The 18,914-nt window shown below is 46.2% G+C and overlaps 2 protein-coding genes across 6 annotated transcripts; one reads left to right on the top strand and one right to left on the bottom strand.

The window, feature by feature from the left end:
* Positions 1-38: 38 nt before the first annotated feature.
* On the top strand, positions 39-11,484 carry TAF6 (TATA-box binding protein associated factor 6). Of its 4 annotated transcripts, XM_036767606.1 has the most exons (16): positions 39-370; positions 4,079-4,280; positions 4,454-4,540; positions 4,699-4,852; positions 5,341-5,397; positions 5,568-5,687; positions 5,929-6,074; positions 6,224-6,301; positions 6,424-6,525; positions 6,641-6,823; positions 6,964-7,038; positions 7,190-7,315; positions 8,312-8,485; positions 8,605-8,802; positions 9,306-9,397; positions 11,059-11,484. In XM_036767606.1, the coding sequence occupies exons 2-16, from the start codon at positions 4,125-4,127 to the stop codon at positions 11,075-11,077; spliced, it is 1,767 nt and encodes a 588-aa protein (XP_036623501.1). In that variant the 5' UTR covers positions 39-370; positions 4,079-4,124; the 3' UTR covers positions 11,078-11,484. The 4 variants fall into 4 exon arrangements, with proteins under 4 accessions (XP_036623501.1, XP_036623499.1, XP_036623500.1 ...); XM_036767604.1 differs by lacking the exon at positions 11,059-11,484 and having other exon boundaries at positions 9,306-9,864; XM_036767605.1 differs by lacking the exon at positions 11,059-11,484 and having other exon boundaries at positions 39-251; positions 9,306-9,864.
* On the bottom strand, positions 9,717-18,798 carry AP4M1 (adaptor related protein complex 4 subunit mu 1). Of its 2 annotated transcripts, XM_036767608.1 has the most exons (15): positions 18,610-18,798; positions 18,345-18,433; positions 17,990-18,096; positions 17,822-17,918; positions 17,591-17,701; positions 17,422-17,502; positions 17,160-17,222; positions 11,897-11,963; positions 11,689-11,742; positions 11,316-11,422; positions 11,123-11,217; positions 10,956-11,000; positions 10,672-10,722; positions 10,393-10,504; positions 9,717-10,269 (listed from the first exon to the last, which is right to left on the bottom strand). In XM_036767608.1, exons 1-15 carry the CDS (start codon positions 18,665-18,667, stop codon positions 10,057-10,059), a joined length of 1,350 nt encoding a protein of 449 aa, XP_036623503.1. In that variant the 5' UTR covers positions 18,668-18,798; the 3' UTR covers positions 9,717-10,056. The 2 variants fall into 2 exon arrangements, with proteins under 2 accessions (XP_036623503.1, XP_036623505.1); XM_036767610.1 differs by lacking the exon at positions 10,672-10,722.
* Positions 18,799-18,914: the final 116 nt, after the last annotated feature.

Raw genomic sequence — 18,914 nt, forward strand, 5'->3', positions numbered from 1 at the left:
AGGCGCAGGCTGCGTTTACTACCGCCCAGGTCCTAGATGTGGCGAAACAGGACGAAAAGAAGAGGGGAAGCGGCTAAGGCAGAGAGCGGAGGATATTCTTGTTGTCCAAGGGAATGTGGAAGAGACCCTTTTGCGGAAGCTGTTGGCGGAGGAGGATTTTTCCGGGTTGAGGCGGTGGGCTGAGGGGCCTTTCACTTGGCTCTGCCAGGACCTGTGAGAAAGTCTAAGCTTCTGCCTGGACCAGCGAAGAGGTAGAGGTTTTACATGGTGCCTCGCGCCACATGAGCCGGTGAAGAACCGGAGTGAACACGCGGTGGGGGAGCTAGACGTCGGGAGGCATGTCTTCAGGGGCGCGATAAGCGAGCGGCAAGTGGGTATAAGGGGAAGAAAGCGTCCCCGGAGCTTATTGGAGGCTCCCGGCAGGGGCTTCTGCTGTCTACCGGCACTTTCTGCGCATGCGTGGGAAGGGGGCGTCGGAGTATTTTTTAATTATTTGTAGGAGTTGAGAGGGAGAGCGGTCCCTTTGGAGAATTGGGGAGTTGCTGTGGGAACTCACTGAGTGGAGTCACTTTGGGAGAAAGTAAGGTTTTGGCAAAACTGTATCCTGGCGCTGTAGACCGAGAGCTGGCGGGAAGCAGGAAGACCCGTATTCCAATGCTGCCTCCGAGGAATGCTGGCTGTGACCCTGGGCAAGTCGTTTAACCTCGCAGCGCCATAGGTAACTTTATAAGAGTATGGATGTCAGGGAAAGTACCTGCATTGGTAGAAGGAGTTTCATTTGAGAGTTGCACGTACAGTAAGTTCACGGTGAAGTCTCTGTAATAACCAGTGCCTCATTCAGATAGGCTTTCTAAACGAGCCTCTTTTCCCCTCATACCACGCCTTTGTAAGGAAGTGAGGGAGGTGAATTTTCTCATTTCTAATTTGGGATCATATTTAATCGTTAGAAATCGTATAGCGTTCCAAAAAAGAAAGCGGATCTGGAGCGGACCGTTCTGTACCGTGGAAAGAGCATGCGAGTGAGTGACAAATGAGTCCTCCCTAAGGGATGGGACACCACTAGCCAGGGCATAGCTCGCTTTTGTGCCTTCTCCCATCTCATTCGTATAGACCATCATCAAATTTAAGGTGCTTTAAAAACTGGGGAACCCTGAACTGGAGAGGTGTTTGTTGATCATTGGGCAGAAATGGTTGTTATTGGCCTGCAGAGATGAGCATTTGGGAAACACGGGATAGTCATCCAGAGTTGGTGATGAGTCTAGCTAAGGGGACTCCGGCCTTTTCTGGGAAGAGTTGTTGAAAGAAAAGGCTAAACCTTAGGCTTTTAGTTTGTTGACATGATCCTGCCCCCTCTTCTCCAGTCTGGGAGGTAGTAGGTCTCAGAGCAGAGTCCCCAAAAGAGCACACCTGGGAAAGCTTCTGAGAGTCCCGGGGTAAGGATCTGGGCTTTCTCTGAAGGAGTGCAGATCCTTTTCCTTGCTTAGCTAGCTGTGCTCCGCTAAATTCAGTGGTAGGAGCTCTAGCTGCCCATTGGGGAGCTTTCTGTTCTGAGTGAGGAGGGAGCTGCCTTTGCAAGCCTGGCAAGGAGTGGAGTAGCCAAAGGACCACCGTGCTCAGCCGTGCTGATATGAATTGTGCGTCCTCCCCGTTTGTGCCTGCTTTTCCCATTGAGGCGTTGTGGTTCAGCTCCAGCCTCAGACACCAGCCGTGTCACCTCTGTTTGTCTGTTTCCTCTGCTGTAAAGTAGGGATAGGAGCGTCACATCCCAGTGTAAATCACAGTGCCTGACACGTAGTAGGAGCTTAAATCCTTCCTTCCCACCTTTCCATTCTTCCCACGTATGTAGGGTTTTGTGGCTGCTTCTGGGCTAGGGTTTAGGGCTTGGGAGCTTGGAGTGCAGACTAAGTCTACAGACTAAGGTACTCTTGACCTAAGATAGTAAGTCATCTCTCCAAGGAACCCAGCCTTGCAAGTGCAAGCTGGGGATAGGGTAGTTCCTGAAGGAGGGACTATTCAGTGAGGTTTTGTCATGGGGTATATTTTGATTCCTCCTGCATTCTGGGACTATCTTTCTTGGATGCCCTAATATTGCAGGAGAAAAATTAGCATATTCTTTTGTTTTAGATTGTAATTGGACAGTCAGTTTTCCGTTATGTTTCCTTTCAAAGAAACTGGTCCAATTTGTAGATGAGAATTTAGCCACACAGAAGTTTAGTGCTAATACCTGTTGTCTTAACAATGTGAAAGCAGAAACATATAGTATGGAGGTTGCATAGAATATTGATTTGCCTAGAACAGTGATTAGATTAGGTGTCAAACTCAAATAAAAGCAGAGTGTGTGGGCTAAATATTGATTTAGTTTTGAAATGGTATGTTTGACACCTCTGGCGTAGAGCACATTGTAGAAGTACATTCATGTTAATTTTTAAAATTATACTTTTGAACAGAGCAGATCTGGACTTTTGCCTTATTGAGGCATGAGTCTAGACAACTTGTGCACAGATCCTTTATTGGACTATTGTGTTGGTAAGCAGAATAGGCTCCTTAGCACTTAGTTCAACAAGTGCCCTTGAATAGTTTGGCTTTTGTTCCCTTTGAGTAATTCATTGAGCCTTACTAGGTGCTAAGCCCCAGGCCCAAACCCCTATTAGGTGTAAAACCTTACTGGGTGTGGATTGGCAACTAAGGTGGGGCCCAAGGTGGGGCTAACTCCAGGGAGGGCCTAGTTTACATGTCTGGGAGAGCAGAGGCTCTTAGACCACATGGGTTTAAGTGACAATTCTAGGTCACGTGGATGAGTCGCATGTGTGACTCACCGCTGACGCTGAAAAAAGATATAAAAACCAGGGGTTGGCTGCCTGTTCTTTGGAGCTCTCTTACCCACAGCAGTGGTGGCACGTGACTCTGGGCCAGCCCTTGTTCTGAGCTCCCGGGCTGAACCTAGATGTTGGTAACTATGAATTGTATTGGGTCTGTCTGTCTGTAATTTGTTTAAAGGGCTCTCGAGATGGTGTTGATGAGACTCCAGGGCAGCTGTAGCTAAGGAGCCCTCCAGCTTGTAAACCCGGATGCTGAGACTTTGTTGAAGTCTGGTAATTATGTATTGGGATTTGAATCAGACAAGGTCTGTCTGTTGATGTTTGTAATTTGTTTCTATTTTGTTCTGAAGTGCAGGGTGCTGGTTTTTTCCTCTGAACTAAGTGAATGATATTTGTGTGCTGAATTAAAGTAAGCTTGTCAACCCCTTCATCTTGCTTTCCTTAGTTAAGCAGATCAAAAGAACCTGTGCTGTTGGCAGATTGCTGGATGCTGGCTGTGGGTGGATCTTGCACCCCCACAGAAGCTGCTAGCCAGGTTGTTGAAACAGCTATAGGTACATAGGAATAAGATTTGCCTGATGGCCTAGGAACCCTGAGGAATCCCCCTTAAAATACTTAATACTGCCTTACAAGCCCGGAGTTCTTTTGGGATGGTTCCACTTCTTTTTAAAGAAATTCACTTGCCTGTCCAAGTGAAGGAAGGTCAGTTCAGACCTGCATCTGGACTGCAGTATGTGTTGCAGGGATGTGTTGGAAATTTGGGAATTTTTAGGAGTTGGGGCCTCTTAAAAGTTGGTGACTCCTGGGGAACCCAGCTTGGAGTGGGAGTTCAGAAGACAGGATGTCATAAAGAACTGGAGATGTACTGGGGAAAATCAGTTTCTCTCTCAACCTCTTTGTTTAGTTCAATTCTATAAGCATTTATTAAGCACTTACTCTGTCTCTTAACCCCGTCTTGATCCACCCTAGGTACTAAATTCCTTAAAGGTAGGAAGTTCTCATCTTTATATCTGGCACTTAGCATATCCTTGCACGTTGTAAATATGTAATATTGAAGATTGGTGTAGCCTTTTATCTGTCCCTAACTTTAGCCCTAGATAGAGCTTTTGGAGAATATTTTATCCTACCACCAACCTCTCTCCTCTTGCATTCTTTGGGTCTCTTCCCACCATTCTAAGGTTATCTCTTTGTCTCCACCGAGCTGTGCCCTCTCCCCCACCCCACCCCCCCATCTCAATTTAAATTTATCTCTTTTGTAGAGCACTGCCCCTAGAGAGGGGATTGGGAGTGGTGCCATTTTTCACTATGGCAGAAGAAAAGAAACTAAAGTTAAGCAACACTGTGTTGCCCTCAGAGTCAATGAAAGTTGTGGCGGAATCCATGGGCATTGCTCAGATGCCTGAAGAGACTTGCCAGCTATTAACAGATGAAGTTAGCTATCGTATTAAGGAGATTGCACAGGTGAGCCTTGGTTTCTCAGAAGGCAGTGTGTTTCTTGTTTGTTTTTTTCTTCCTAACACACTGAGCTCTCAGATCTCCATGATTTGGAACCCTTAAATTCTCCACTCCTAAATGTTGCACTGAATTGGTCATATTCTCTTCTGTGACCCTGGTTTTTACCCCCTTCCCTATAGGATGCTCTGAAATTTATGCATATGGGGAAGCGGCAGAAGCTCACAACAAGTGATATAGACTATGCCTTGAAGTTGAAGAATGTTGAGGTACACAGGTCGGGGAGGGGCAGGTAGTGGGAGAGGAACCAGGTTGCAGGGGAAAAGAAGTGACTTGGAGCGGAAAAAGCTCCTCTACTTTAGTTTTACTGTTTCCCTCTCTTTCCGTCTCATCCTAATTTCCTTTTTGATCTGCTTTTCTACCTCAGCCTCTGTATGGGTTCCATGCCCAGGAATTCATCCCATTCCGGTTTGCCTCTGGTGGAGGCCGGGAACTTTATTTCTATGAAGAGAAAGAGGTTGACCTGAGTGACATCATTAACACTCCCCTACCACGTGTCCCCCTGGATGTCTGCCTTAAAGGTAGGAAAGGGATAGATGTTTAGAAGCATTATAAGGAGAATTATAAAAGAGAAGGAACTTGAGAGTGGTGGGGAGACCTGAGGAGGTTGAAGATTAGGAGACCCTGGGGAGAACTGGAGGTTGTGGCAGGACTGGACACTATTATCAAGTCATACGCCAATGTTTTCTTGTGCTATGGTAGTGACCCTGGGTTCTCAAAGGCAACTCGTACAGAAATTGAGCTCAGCCAAGTCCTGAAAAGCTGGATAGGCATGAATGGCTTCCAAAGACCAATCTAGCCAAGGCCGGAAAGCTTTCTCAGTAGGTTGGATACAAGGTATTTAAAATTTCAGCCACAGCAAAGACCATATTACTAAGTTACTGTGGAGCTGTATTAATGGAACAGATGCCTACACTTAAAAAAAAATGATTGCCTGTCCTTTAAGTCTCACTTACTAGTGATTGCTGCTTAAATGATTAAGACCATTTGACTTTCACTTCTCTCCCAGCTCACTGGCTGAGTATCGAGGGTTTTCAACCAGCTATCCCAGAGAACCCACCCCCAGGTAAGCCTTCTTCTATTCATTCCCTGCCCCCATTAATTCTCTAATCCCTAGAGCCTGCTTCAAGTTACACTATCTCCTTCCCCCCTCCACCCCATCTTTCTCCATTTGTTTCTGGTATTCTCTGACTTAATTTCACTTCTCTTTGTTGCTCACTCCTATTGTGTCCCTAGCCCCCAAAGAGCAGCAAAAGGCTGAAGCAACAGAGCCCTTGAAGTCTGCAAAGCCAGGACAGGAAGAGGATGGACCACTGAAAGGCAAAGGTCAAGGAGCTGTATCAGCAGATGGTAAAGGTCAGTTTGAGGGGCTAGAACTCAGGTTTCCTTCTTGTTGGTTGGGAGGACAGGGTTGGAAGAGGGTTATGGGAGTATGGAAACTGGGCAGTGGTGGGAGAAAAGGATCAAGGTTCATAGACCCTTTAATAGACTTGAGGGAAGAAGAAAAATAGATCAGGAATTAGGTCTTCCTTGGTGCAAAGTGGGCTTTACATGGGAATGAGACCCATCCTATTGCCACCTTCCCACTCCCCACCAGGGAAAGAAAAGAAAGCTCCACCCCTTCTGGAGGGTGCCCCACTGAGATTGAAGCCCCGGAGTATCCATGAGTTGTCTGTGGAGCAGCAACTGTACTACAAGGAGATAACTGAGGCCTGTGTGGGGTCATGTGAGGCCAAGAGAGCGGTAAGATGTGTCTTAAGAACTGTATTTCCATAAAGTCCCAGAGGTCTTTTACCCCTTTCCAGGGTTATTTTCCCATTTCTCCATCTTATCATGCTTCTTCCAACTCTTCCATTTCTTCCTTCCCCAAGCTATTATCTTTTTCCATACAGGAAGCTCTGCAGAGCATTGCTACAGACCCTGGACTTTATCAGATGCTGCCAAGGTTTAGCACGTTCATCTCTGAGGGGGTAAGAGGGATGTCATGAGAAGAGGGTTGAGAGCAAAGGGCAGAAGCTAGGAGAAAGAAGTCTTAGTCTCTTTTAATGACCGATAAACTTCTGCTTCTTTGCCTCTCCCATCTCCTTCCCAGGTACGTGTGAATGTTGTTCAGAATAATTTGGCCCTACTTATCTACCTGATGCGAATGGTGAAGGCTCTGATGGATAATCCAACACTGTACCTAGAGAAATATGTGAGTAGGTTCTTAATCTCAACATTGCTTCCCCCCCCCCCACTCCTGCTTCTTAGTAATTCTTGCCCTTGCCACTCAGTGATCCCAGTACACAGAGGTTGGCTCTTCCACCCAGGTACATGAGTTGATTCCTGCTGTGATGACTTGTATTGTGAGCCGACAGCTGTGTCTTCGACCAGATGTAGATAATCACTGGGCACTCAGGGATTTTGCAGCTCGCCTCGTAGCTCAGATCTGCAAACATTTCAGTACAACTACCAACAACATCCAGTCCCGGATCACAAAGACCTTCACCAAGGTGTGTGTGCGTGTTGTGTGAGAGAACATTTCAGTTCACCTCTACAGCCAGAACATCTCCTTAGCCTTAAACTGGGATCCTGTTTCTGTCTTCCATTACTCACCTTCCTCACTGTTATCTTAATAACCTTTCCTTTGCAGAGCTGGGTGGATGAGAAGACTCCCTGGACTACCCGCTATGGCTCTATCGCTGGCCTGGCAGAACTTGGACATGACGTAAGCTACTCGGGGAGAAAAGGGAAAAGGAAAAGAGTGCTCTCTGAGGAAGGGGAACATTGGGGGTGGATGGAAAGGGTGAAGGGGGCACGTGGTTCTGAGGTACGGGAGAAGCATAAGAGCGACCTGGTGCTGTTCCTCATTTCACTAGGTTATTAAAACACTGATTCTGCCAAGGCTTCAGCAGGAGGGTGAGCGGATTCGAAGTGTCCTAGACGGCCCCGTGCTGAGCAACATTGACCGGATTGGAGCTGACCACGTGCAGAGCCTCCTTTTGGTTAGCAGATGAGCCTTCTTTCCTTACCACGTCTTTGAAACACAGATGCGCTCGCTCGCTCACTCTCCCCCCTTCCTTTCTTATGGTTCACTTTGTAAAGTACTTTTGATCCTACCTGTAACACATTTAATTAGAGCTGAACCTAAGGCACCCTGATTTAGCTATTTCTCTTAGAACAAACTGCCTGTTATCCCCAAAACTGTGGGGTGGTCAAAATGATTTGGTCTGTTTTGAAAGGGCAAAATTTCCTCCTCAGGCAAAACAAACATAGTACATGGCCTGGCCTGTACTAAAAATAAATAGCCTTTCCAACTGATATAAAATCTGCCAGAACTTAGATTCCATTGGTATTAACATTAGCAAAACCACGGCCACTTCCATGCTGTGACTTTTACAAGACTTTAGTGGAGACACCAAGGAATGTCTTCAACAGATCATTAATTCGTGCACTAACATATATGTTAAACACTCAAATATAGGTTGTTAGAAAACAGAAGTATAAATATAAGTATAAAGACCAACTCAAACCAGAGATGGCCTAACTGACTTTTAAAATATGAACTTTTAGAATATGACCCATTTGTAAATTGGGGATTGTCTATAGGTATTTTCACAGGCAAGAAATTGGTAAGATAAGCAGTTAGAGCAGAGATACTTCACTTTTTTTTGTGCCTTTTTTGTGTCATGGTCCCTTGGCAGTCTGGTGAAGACTGTGGACTTCCCAAAACAGTATTTTAAAATGTACAAAAGTGCATAGATTATAAAGGATGCCAATTATATTGAAACATAACTATCAAAATATTTTTAAAAACAAGTTCACAGACCCCAGTTAAGAATCCCTGAGCTAGAGGAGCCTGTGAATCACAGCTTGAGAACTCCTATTGTCCTGTAGCATGATTAGCCTTTTACACTTTTTACATTTATAGGTTTCCCACCTGTTCCTTGCTTTTCAACTATACATGATCACACAGCCTACTTACCCTTCTACCTTCACAGAAACATTGTGCCCCAGTGCTGGCAAAGCTACGGCCACCACCAGATAATCAGGATGCTTTTCGGACAGACTTTGGTTCCCTGGGACCTCTTCTTTGCTCTCATGTGGTCAAGGCCCGGGCCCAGGCTGCCCTGCAAGCCCAGCAGGTTAATAGGACCACACTGACCATCACACAGGTCAGTAACTAAAGGACAGAGTTGGAAGAAAAAAAGCTCTTGAGAAGGGCCTGTCACTCTCACTAGCTTTCCTCTCTTGGTGCTTTAGGTAACAGGTGCCGTCTTTTCCTTCCTTGCAGCCCCGGCCTACACTGACACTCTCCCAGGCCCCCCAGTCGGGCCCTCGAACCACCGGGCTGCTGAAGGTTCCTGGCTCCATTGCATTACCTGTTCAGACACTGGTGTCCGCAAGGGCTGCGGCACCCCCCCAGCCTTCCCCACCTCCAACCAAATTCATAGTCATGTCGTCTTCCTCTGGTGCCTCATCTTCCCAGCAGGTATTTGGGGAGAGGGCTGGTGGGACTGGCTAGGGATATACTACCTAGCCATGAGCGAGATCATTGGCAGACTAGAAAAATAGCTGAAAGACTATAGTTTCCTACACTATTCTTTGAGGTTCCTGCTTTGTGCAGATTGGTCTGCTCCAGTATGAGGTTATTCTACCTGGAAGCGTTTCAGGCTTTTGAAATAGCTTACCTGGGGTTATTGTGGCATGGTATTGATTGCTGTGTAATTGGATCCATGTGGTTTTCCTATTCTCTCATTGGGCTTTAGAGGTTTGTGGGTGTTTATTTTAAGAAAAAACATCTTCATAGGAAGGAGGTGAAAGGTGAAGGCTGTGCTGGATTGGTCAGCCTGGTTTAGTAGCACGGATTTTCTCAAGTTACTGTCTTTTATGAGAACAAAAAAGGACTAAGTGGAGAGGGTAGAATGGAAAAATGGGGAGTTGTCAGGTCTTGGAAGATGCAGTGTTAACTCAGTTCCATCTGTTCTTCTCTAGGTCCTGTCGCTTAGCACAGCAGCCCCTGGCTCTGGCTCTACCACTACCTCTCCAGTCACCACCACAGTCCCCAGTGTCCAGCCTATTGTGAAGTTAGTCTCCACTGCAACAGCAGCCCCTCCTAGCCAAGCTCCCTCAGGGGCGGGCAGTGTCCAGAAATACATTGTTGTATCTCTTCCACCATCTGGGGAAGGCAAGGGAGGGCCAACTTCCCATGCTTCTCCAGCTCCTCCTCCGTCGTCTTCCCCTTCTCCCCTTGGGGGTGGCTCCCTTTCTGGAGGAAAACAGGATGTTGGGGATAGCCCCCCTCCAGCTCCTGGTACCCCTAAGGCCAATGGTTCACATCCCTCTAGTTCCAGCTCTCCTCAGCCTACCCCCTGAAGGCTTCATACAAAGGCTCCTACAAAATAGTATTCTCACATTCAAATACAAATTCTCATTAATGTTATTACATTTTGGTTTGGGGTAAGGAGTAGTTGCCTCTCCCCATCAGCTGTCTTCAGATATGTCCCACTGTACAGACCCCTCCCCAAAATAAAACAGTTCAGTTTGTAATCACAGATCTACCTGAGTTCTTTTTAAGTCAAGAGAGAGGACTAGAGCCAGATTCTTATTACCCTGCCAGGACCTATGTGTCCAGGTCTGTCTCTGCTGGAAGTTTCCAACCCTTCAGTGGTAACGATGGTGGTAGGAATACTCCATCATTCTTCCTTTTCAGAGGCAGGTTGACATAGCGCTCCCACTTTGGGTCTCAGATCCGGATGACATAAGTATCACTGTGGCTTAGGTGTCTCACCCACGTATGTGGGGAAGTGTTGCCAGGAGTTCCAGGGGCTGTGAGCCGAAGAAACCGAACCTGGAGCCCTGAGCAAGTGTACCGAGGCAGCTCGAATGAGAGGCTTGCAGGACCTAAGCCCAGAGGAGGGGCTGGGCTTGGGGGGTCAGGAAGTCCAGGGACATCCATCTGGGAAGAAGAAAGCATGGGTAGAGGTGAGGTTTATGGGAGGGGACAGAGGTTACACACTGAAGGGATCAAAGGAACTAGGAATTGGCTTATGGAAGTCAGGAGAAGAGTGGTGGTCAATACCTGGAAGAGGCCACAGAGCTGGGAACCACCCTGTACTCGAGGAAGGTCCCACTGAAGCACTCCCTCACCCAACTCTGCTTTCTGCTCTGGGCTGCTCAAGTCCTGAGATAAACTAGGAGTTAAAGAGATATGAAAGGGTAGATAAGACCTTGCTGCCACTAAGGGCAGGCTTCATTACTGAATAACCCATTCCCACTATCCAGTTTCACCCTCTATCCCAAACTAAGTTCCCAGAGGAGTTTGATAGGGTATCAGTCTTTCCTATTCCCCACAACTGACCTGGCCACTCCTCGGGGAAGAGGGAGGTGGAGCTTGACATGGAGAGCTTGGCTGGAGTAATCATAAACGAACAAAGCCCTGTTAGTCCCATTCCTCATTCCCCATCCCTCTTTACTTATGCCCCACTGCACTGTATTGGCCCAGGTTGCTCCCACCCTATGGACTGAAACTGAATTTAACTGAAAGAGGACAACTGGAAGGATGTGAGGGGAAAGGCCAGTTTTGAGGTTGCAGCCTGTCCACTACCTCAAAGCTAGCACTACTTTGCTATCTCTAGTTCTCACCTTTTTGGGGGTAGGTCACACCGGAGCTTCAGATAAACCTGTAGCCTTGGGTAAGGAATAAAGACAGAAGTGTCATCCTTTCCCCTTATCTCTTTGTATTCAGGGTGAGCTTTGGATCTTGAATGGGGAGAAAGCTATGTAGTTCTGAAACAGCATCAGTATCTTACCTGCCTGAACCATGGTCCCACTGCACAGAGGGAAAGAGCCGGAAGGGGAGTGGGGAAGGAAGATCATCGGAGAGTTGATACCGCATTATGGTCAACTGTAAACACGGAAACAATATCAGCCTGGGCCCTTCTCGTCTCCCCTCAAACCTCCCACGCTTCCTTATTGTGGAGCACTGGTCCACGTCAGTCTGACCTCGCCTTGAGATGGCTGCAGCCTAAGGATTCGATGGGATTCAAACTCATCCAGTCGAACAGAGCCATGAAATGAAACTTCGTCAACCCGTACCCCTGGCCCATACCCTGAAAGAAGAGAGAAACCCCCCCACCTTTGATAATAAATGCCATGCCTAACCAATACCTTACACTGAAAGAAAAGAGTCCTCTACTATGCCTGTGCTTTCCATACTTGGGGGATGGGGGTGGGTGGGGGAGGGTGGTCTATCTTCAACTGAGTCAAAACCCCTGCTCAGCCCAAATGCTAATGAAGAAAGTCCAACACGTCCCCTATTATATCTGTATTACTGGTCCAAGTGTACATGGGGTAGGGAAGATCCTTAGTGCCTCACCTCTCAATTCTGATTTGCCCACACAGAATTCCTCAGTCAAGCCAATTCTCATTTCTGTCAAAGAAAGGCATGTTAGTAATGACTACATCCTAAGACTCCAGCTTACTGCCCCCCAAGTCTCAAGTATCTGGGTCCTCCAACATGCTTTACTCCTTGTTCTCCACATCCCCATTTAAGTCCCAGGAAACTTAGCCCCTATACTTCTCACCAGAGCAGCTGGGAAGAAAGCTCTTGAGTCGGATTTCACCTTGGACATCCACCTTCAGCAGGGAGCCCTAATTGTTTAAGGGAAAGGAAGATGAAAAATTAAAATATCCACAATCGTCCTCTTGTCCTTGGCTACAGAACTATTTTCTCCTGAGTCCTAGGCAGGAATTTTATACCACTAATGGATAACGGAAATGCAGAACACATAAAAATGAAGGGCCTTATTCCCCTCTCCATCAGTATGATTGGGTGGCATATCAGCCAGTCAGTTCAGTGGCAGGGCATAGATTTCCATCTGTTGATTCAACACCCAGATGTCATCCTGAGAAGATGAAAGTGCAGAGGTGCTCTGGAAACTGGAGCAACAGTGGATATTACCAAACAGGACACTCACACTAGGCAAACAGGCAAGGGTAGCCATAGGAATTGGCCATAAAAACTATAGAGAACAAAGATTAAGTTCCAGAATTTAGGGAGGAAAACAAAATTTTGCAGTGACTTGTACATAATGTACTCTATATTTGCCTTTCTGCTATAACAGGTATGTGCAAATGCAGATTTGACTTCTAAGAAGAGAGGGTAAAAGAGCTGAAGGAAAGCCTTAAATCCTAGATTATTAAGGAAAATGAGAAGTTTCTTGAAAAAATGGAAGGGCTTCAGGGTTTAAGAAGGAATCTTGATCTGCATCCCATGGTTGAAATGTAGAAGGTGATACTGTGGAGTAACAGAAGAGCTGGTGAACACGGAGTTAACAGGTATGAAGCTTTCCCCAGGGATAGTTAAGTCCCTGCCTCCGCAGCATCTCTTGCTGTTCTCCTTTTCTCTACTCATACCACAACTACCCTAATTCAGACTATGTCTTAACATTCTTCCTGCTTTAAATTCCCACCCCATTCAGATATGTCTTAACATTCTTCCTGCTTTAAATTCCCACCCCAATAACCTTCCCATACAAATCTCACAAAGTGAAATTCCTAAAATACAGTTCTGACCAAGTCACTCCTACTCCAGTTTGGAATTACATACAAGCTTTTCTGTTTGGCCTTTAAGGCCTGTTCATTGTCTGGTTCCAACCTAACTTTTGAGGCTTATTAGACATTTTTCTCCTTCATGCACTTTATGGTACAACTAAACTGGGTTATTTGCTATCCTGCACACATAGCACCAATCTCCCACCTCCATGCTAGATCCCTGTACTTCCTTAGAAGTGCTAGCTTTCTTCAAATCTCAGTTCAAGAACTACTTCCAATATGAAGCCTTTCTAGATCTCTTCAGTTGCTAGTGACCCCTCTTAGAAATTGTCTTATATATGCTTTGTGTGTGCGCGCACATGTAACACCCACACTACATATGTGTGTACATGTCATATATATGTATACACAGATACATTTATACAGTCTCCTGTAATAAGATGTAAATTCTTTAAGTGTCTTATTTCATTTTTGTTTTTGTATCCCTAAAGCCTAGCACAGAGTAGGCATTTAATAAATGCTTGTTGTGTTTGAAGTAGTGTAAGCACAGATTCACAGGCTGCACTATCCAGTGGGCATTTGAGGAAGAGACGAATAGGGTGACTCTTGAAGGGTCCATACAAAAGCAGCTAATGATAGAGGGCTGTTACAGCTTAAAGCTGCACTGAAACTTTTTGGACATAAGAGAGGTGCCACCTGACATTAAAAATAGAGATTTATACCCTTTCCTTAGGGCACTTAATTGGGAAATGACTGAGCTTCTCAAGACTTACCAAACCTTACCACTACTCACTCCCAGCGATTCAAATGAGGAATAAATGATGCCACCAGAAAGAATCTAGAAAGCACACCTAGAATTAATGAAGTTCTGGGTAACAAACTGAAGATTTTAGGGGGTACAAGTATTTTTTTAATTACTACTGAAGACTCAAGGCAAGAATTTCAGAAGAGAGGGAAATCTGGGAAGTGGCTAAACAGTTGGGTTAAAAAGATGGCTTTGGATTTCTGAACTATGGCTTAAAATAAAAATAAGGGTATCCTAATGAAGGACAAGGGCTACTAAATATATATATTTATACAGTCTTGCACATCTGAGAGTGCTTTAAGCTAGAAAACAGAAAGTAATAGCTAAGACACTGGAAAAATAACAGTAGATATATCCAGTCAATCACGGGAAACAAAAGATACCAGACATACTAGACATGCTGTTACGTTTCTCCACTTTGATTCACTGAAGACTCCCAAGGGGATAGGGGATGCGTGGTCCCTAAAGGGAGAGACGGACACACTGGGCTGCTCTGAGACCATCTGCATTGAGAAGCTAGCGCTACGTGGTTTGTCAGAAGGGAGAGAAAGGGCAGAAATGGAACCCTGATGAAAGCAATGCAGCAAGAAGTACAGGTGGGAAGAGACAGAACAGCAAGGAACCATTTGTACCAAGGAGTAATATGGGCCTAAGCCTTTGCTGGCACTGAGTAAGGTGGATGGTACAGCTTCATGGGGGCAGTAGACTCTCTAGTGATCCCAAGTTTTTTCTCATGGGGGAGATAAATTGCTGTAGACGGGAAAGTTTCCTCAGCTTCCTACTGGGATAAAATCACAGATGAATAAACAAAATAACCCATTGCTATGAGGTTGGTACCATCAGTGTTTCCCCCATTTTAAAGAGGAAACAGGTGCTAAGATTTTAAATGATTTGCTCCAGGTCACACACCTAATATTGGGTCTCTCTCTCTCTCTTGAATCTAAGTCTAGTACTTTTTACTAAACCATAAAAGAATGGAGAACACTGCAGAACTGGAAAGAACTGTCCTTGAAGATGAAGAGGAGAGGGAGGAGGAGGAGGGTTCTGCAAACTGTTAAAGCCAAGTGAACTTTGTTTGACTTTGGCAAAACTCTTGGAATACAGCATTAAAGGGACAGTTTATGGATGTATAGAAGGAGGATAGTCATTAGAAGAAGCGATACAAGGACACTCTCAAGGTCTCTCTTAAGAACTTTGGAATTGATTGTGTGACACGGAAGTCACTGGCACAGGACCACCCAGCATGGTGTGCCCAGATCAGAGAAGGTGCTATGCTCTATAAGCAAAGCAGAATTGAAACAGCTCAAAGAAAATGCAGGATATGAAATTTTTAAGTATCCACCCCCAAAAGTTCACACTGACTATCTGTGCTCGACCTGTGGTAGGGTATTCCAAGCTTGGATTGGTCTGATCAGCTACAGTCAGACACACTGAAACTGGACTCTAGCATAGTGATGTCATTTGGGTCCTCTCTGAGAATGAAGGACAACTACCATCACCAGAAGGAAAGCTTTCATCACAAATAACCAATATAGCTTAACACAGGTCATACAAGACAAATCTCTACTTCCTTACTTCAGAAGAATGCTGTCAACACAGTACACCTAGATTTCAGTAAAGTCTCTCACGCTATCTTTATGAATGAGATATAAAAATATGGATTAGATAATAGTTGGTAGAGTTATAAATGGTTGAAAGACTTACCAGTCTTTCAAAGGAGAATCATGATGCCCTCTTGGAGGGAGATATCCAACAAAATGCTCCAGGGATTTATCCTTGGCTCTATGCCATTTACAATTTTTACAGCTTGGATGAAGGAACAGATACTTATCAAATCCATTCAATTAATGTCGGATGACAAAGTTAAGATCAAAGACGATCTTGGCAGGTTAGCATGAGTCCCACTGAACTATGCCCTGATTAGATCATAGTTGAAGTACTTGGTGACACTGACAAGCTGGAGATTATCCAGAAGGCAACAGGGTGGTGAGGGAACTAGAAACCATGACATACAAGGATCAGCTAAGAGAAATGGGGAGGCTTAATTTGAAGATGAAAAGATTTTAGGGGGAACATGATCACTTTTTCCAGTATCTGAAGGGCTGTTGTGTAGAAGGAGAATTGGGCTTTTTTTGCTTGGCACCAGAGGGCAAAAGATGGAATTTGTAGAAAGGCAGATATAATTCATTACAAAGATAAAACATTTTACAGGTATTCTTCCTTTCACGTATTCTCCAGATATAGGCTTAAAGGATCTAGAGCAGGACGGGTCCATAGAGGACAGCTAATTCGACCTCCTTATCTTACAGAGAAGGAAACTGAGGTTTACGGAGGTGAAGTGACTGACTCTGGTGAAGTTCACACAGTGTCAAGGGAGAGTGTAAAACCCAGGTTCTCTGCTTCCAGAGTCAGTGTACTTTCCCCTGTCCCATGCTTGCCTCCAGTTAAATCAGCCCAATTAACTATACCCCAGACTCACTGAATTCCACTTCCCACCTGCAAGCACTTGTGCTCACTGCCCTCCAGGCCTGAAACATGCTGCTTCCTCACTACTCTCTTAGCATCCTTATTTTTCTTCGAGATTCAATTCAAGTGCTACCTCCTATAGGAAGTCTTTCCTGATCCACCTACTTAGTGCTCTGAGCTGAGGGCAGAAATTGTTTTTCATTTTGTCTTTGTATATCTAGCACCTGGCAGTACCTCACACATAGTAAGCACTTCACGCTGAATGAATGAATGAAGTAACAGAACTATCCCAAAATGGGACAGGCTCCTTAGAAAGGAGGTAGTTCATGATGTTAGTGATATTCAAGTGAAGGCTGGATAAGCCAGTGTCATGGAAAACATAGAAGCGATTCTTGTACAGGTATGGGTTGAACCTGATAGACTCTTGATGTTTCTTCCACCTTGACGATTCTGAATTCTTGTAATGTTGCTTGGTCACTTCCTCACTCCCTCATAATCAACTTGAGGGGAAGTATACGGGAGGAGCCTTTTATCTAGGGCCCATGTACCACCACTGGGTGTAATGTCCCAGGGTATTTATAACCCTAGCTTCCCTATACCTTTCTGATGTGCTCCTATTCCAGGGTTGGAATTGGATGGTCTTCATTTCATTTCTTCTGAGTACTTCATCCAAAGTTGTTTTTATTTTTTGGTCCAGTTCTGTGATTTATTTAGTGTAGGGAACTCCTAGTGAGCAAACTCCTTCCTCCAGTGGTCAGCACTGTAAGTGTTTAATAAAACCTTGCTGATTGATTCCAATGCTATTAAGCAACTATCCCTCAAATTGTAGTTTTAGAGAACTGTCTGAGGTACCAAGAGGTTAAATGACTTGTCCAGGGTAACACAGCCAGTTTGAATCAGAAGGCAGGTCTTCCTGGCTTTAAGACCAGTTATCTATCCACTATACCATATTGTCTCTGAATCGGTATCTAATAGGTACAAAATTTTTTTAGGTGAATTGGGTTTCAGGGCTCAAAACTTACATTGGATCCAATAAGCACCGAGAGCCTTTCTATTACATCCAGGAAAACATCGTTCTTGTGACTCTGGAAAAGAAAAGGGATCTGGAGTAGACAGATGCCTCATTCTCAGGGATTAGAGGTAGAAGAGACTGGGAGAAAGGATATCTGGGTCCCAGGAAATAGGGGATTATTATAAGAATCTGGGAGACTGAACAGCTGGAATAGAGAAGACATGGGGAAGTTGGATGCATAGATGTTTGATAACACAGATATCCTTCCTCACCTGGTCAGAGCGGCCAGTTAGGACTGGACGGCTGGCTGCGCTGCTTGGGACCACTTTGCTCTGCTGGGTTTCAGCCCCAAACTGTAAAAAATTCACAAGTTGTCAGTTCTCTAGCTAATCCTACGGCAATTTATCTCCCCAAACCTACTCATCCCGTTCCTTCACTAACCAGACCAACACTGCTGAGCTCAAAGAGGTTGAAGGGCTTGCTGACCACAGCCTCGGTTTGAATGAAGTTCCTCAGCATCTCCGTAGAAGTGGTCTGGATGTAGCCATAGTCCTGTAATGGAAGGGGTATGTTTTTGCATGCCTGAGTTAGAGGCGTGTAGAGATGGAAGGGAAGGGACCTAGATCTTCTGTGGAGGGGAGAAATCTCTGGACCTTAGCCTCTGCTTCTTACCAGCACTTCGTCCAAGAGTTCATAAACAAGCGCTACATTAAGGGAGAGAGTCTTCTCACTGACGGAGCCACAGTAATCACTTAGGAGGGTGGCCAGCCTGGGGAAGAGAGGACATACTGAGTCTCCTGACTCAAATTCCCCATTCCCTTTCTCTACCACCCTCCTCACCTTGATAACAGCTCCAGGAGGATGAACGGCGAAACACCCCCTGAGGTGGTGACCACCAGGTAGAGGCTGAAGTATCGGATGTGGACAAAGTGGTAGCCTTTGTGATGCTGGGGCGGATGGGTGATAGTTCGAGGTTGGGGAGCGGTGCGTGGAGGAATGAATACAAATAATTACAAAGCATACAGGTCAAAACCATGGGAACGGGGGTCTTGGAAGGATGTTCTAGGGATAAGAGAAAGCTTCGGGAAACCACACCCCATCTCCTGGAAAGCCCGGTGTGACCGACCATGGAAGGCACTACAGCAGCACCCCTTCCTTGCCCCAGATTCCAGCCCGTGCCCCGAAGGGTCGTTACCATCACCACGGGAGGCTGGTCCCCTGGCAGCTCCGTAACCTTCCTGTAGAAGATCTCGGCTACATCGCTGCCTCCGCAGTCTCCACGGACTGAGAGAACCGGGTTAAGGGGCGCCCACGCTACGCCGCCAACCGGTGTCTCGCCCCCACTCTGAGCCGGCCGCCCACAGCCCTCCGGCCCTCTCCCGGCCGCCTTCCCCACTCCTCTGGGTTCCTTGACACCCGCCTCCACCCCTATCCGCCCCGGCCCAAGGGTGGGAGGATACAGTCCTTGTAGATGAGAGGGTCCCCCTTGGAGGACAGAATGAAGAGCTGGGAGATCATGACCCCTCTGGGAGAAAACAAGCACAGGATCGGCCGGGCCGGAGGAGAGGCAGACCCAACAGCACACAGCTTCCTCCTCAGTAAGCCCAGCCTCTCTAGTCCCGACTTGGCCCCTGATTGGCTGAAGTTTGGCGGACTAGCGGAGGAAGAAGTGGGAGCGGGTGACGCCCACAGTTCCCCCCTTGGGGCGGAGCCTTGGGCCGAGCCGCACCCTCGGGGGCGGGAACTTCGGCGGCGGCGGCAAACA

Source organism: Trichosurus vulpecula, chromosome 7, assembly GCF_011100635.1.
Source record: "Trichosurus vulpecula isolate mTriVul1 chromosome 7, mTriVul1.pri, whole genome shotgun sequence".
In the NCBI taxonomy this organism is placed as follows: Eukaryota; Metazoa; Chordata; class Mammalia; order Diprotodontia; family Phalangeridae; genus Trichosurus; species Trichosurus vulpecula.

What these genes read in the sequence shown, in the direction of transcription:
- TAF6 (XM_036767604.1), top strand. Translation starts at nt 4,125, where the DNA reads ATGGCAGAAGAAAAGAAACTAAAGTTAAGCAACACTGTGTTGCCCTCA. An exon ending in GTATTAAGGAGATTGCACAG is followed by an intron (nt 4,281 to 4,453) that starts GTGAGCCTTGGT and finishes CCTTCCCTATAG; the next exon opens with GATGCTCTGAAATTTATGCA. An exon ending in TGTATCAGCAGATGGTAAAG is followed by an intron (nt 5,688 to 5,928) that starts GTCAGTTTGAGG and finishes ACTCCCCACCAG; the next exon opens with GGAAAGAAAAGAAAGCTCCA.
- AP4M1 (XM_036767608.1), bottom strand. Translation starts at nt 18,667, where the DNA reads ATGATCTCCCAGCTCTTCATTCTGTCCTCCAAGGGGGACCCTCTCATC. An exon ending in TGTGACCTACCCCCAAAAAG is followed by an intron (nt 10,723 to 10,955) that starts GTGAGAACTAGA and finishes TGATTACTCCAG; the next exon opens with CCAAGCTCTCCATGTCAAGC. An exon ending in AGCTCTGTGGCCTCTTCCAG is followed by an intron (nt 10,270 to 10,392) that starts GTATTGACCACC and finishes TCTTCTTCCCAG; the next exon opens with ATGGATGTCCCTGGACTTCC.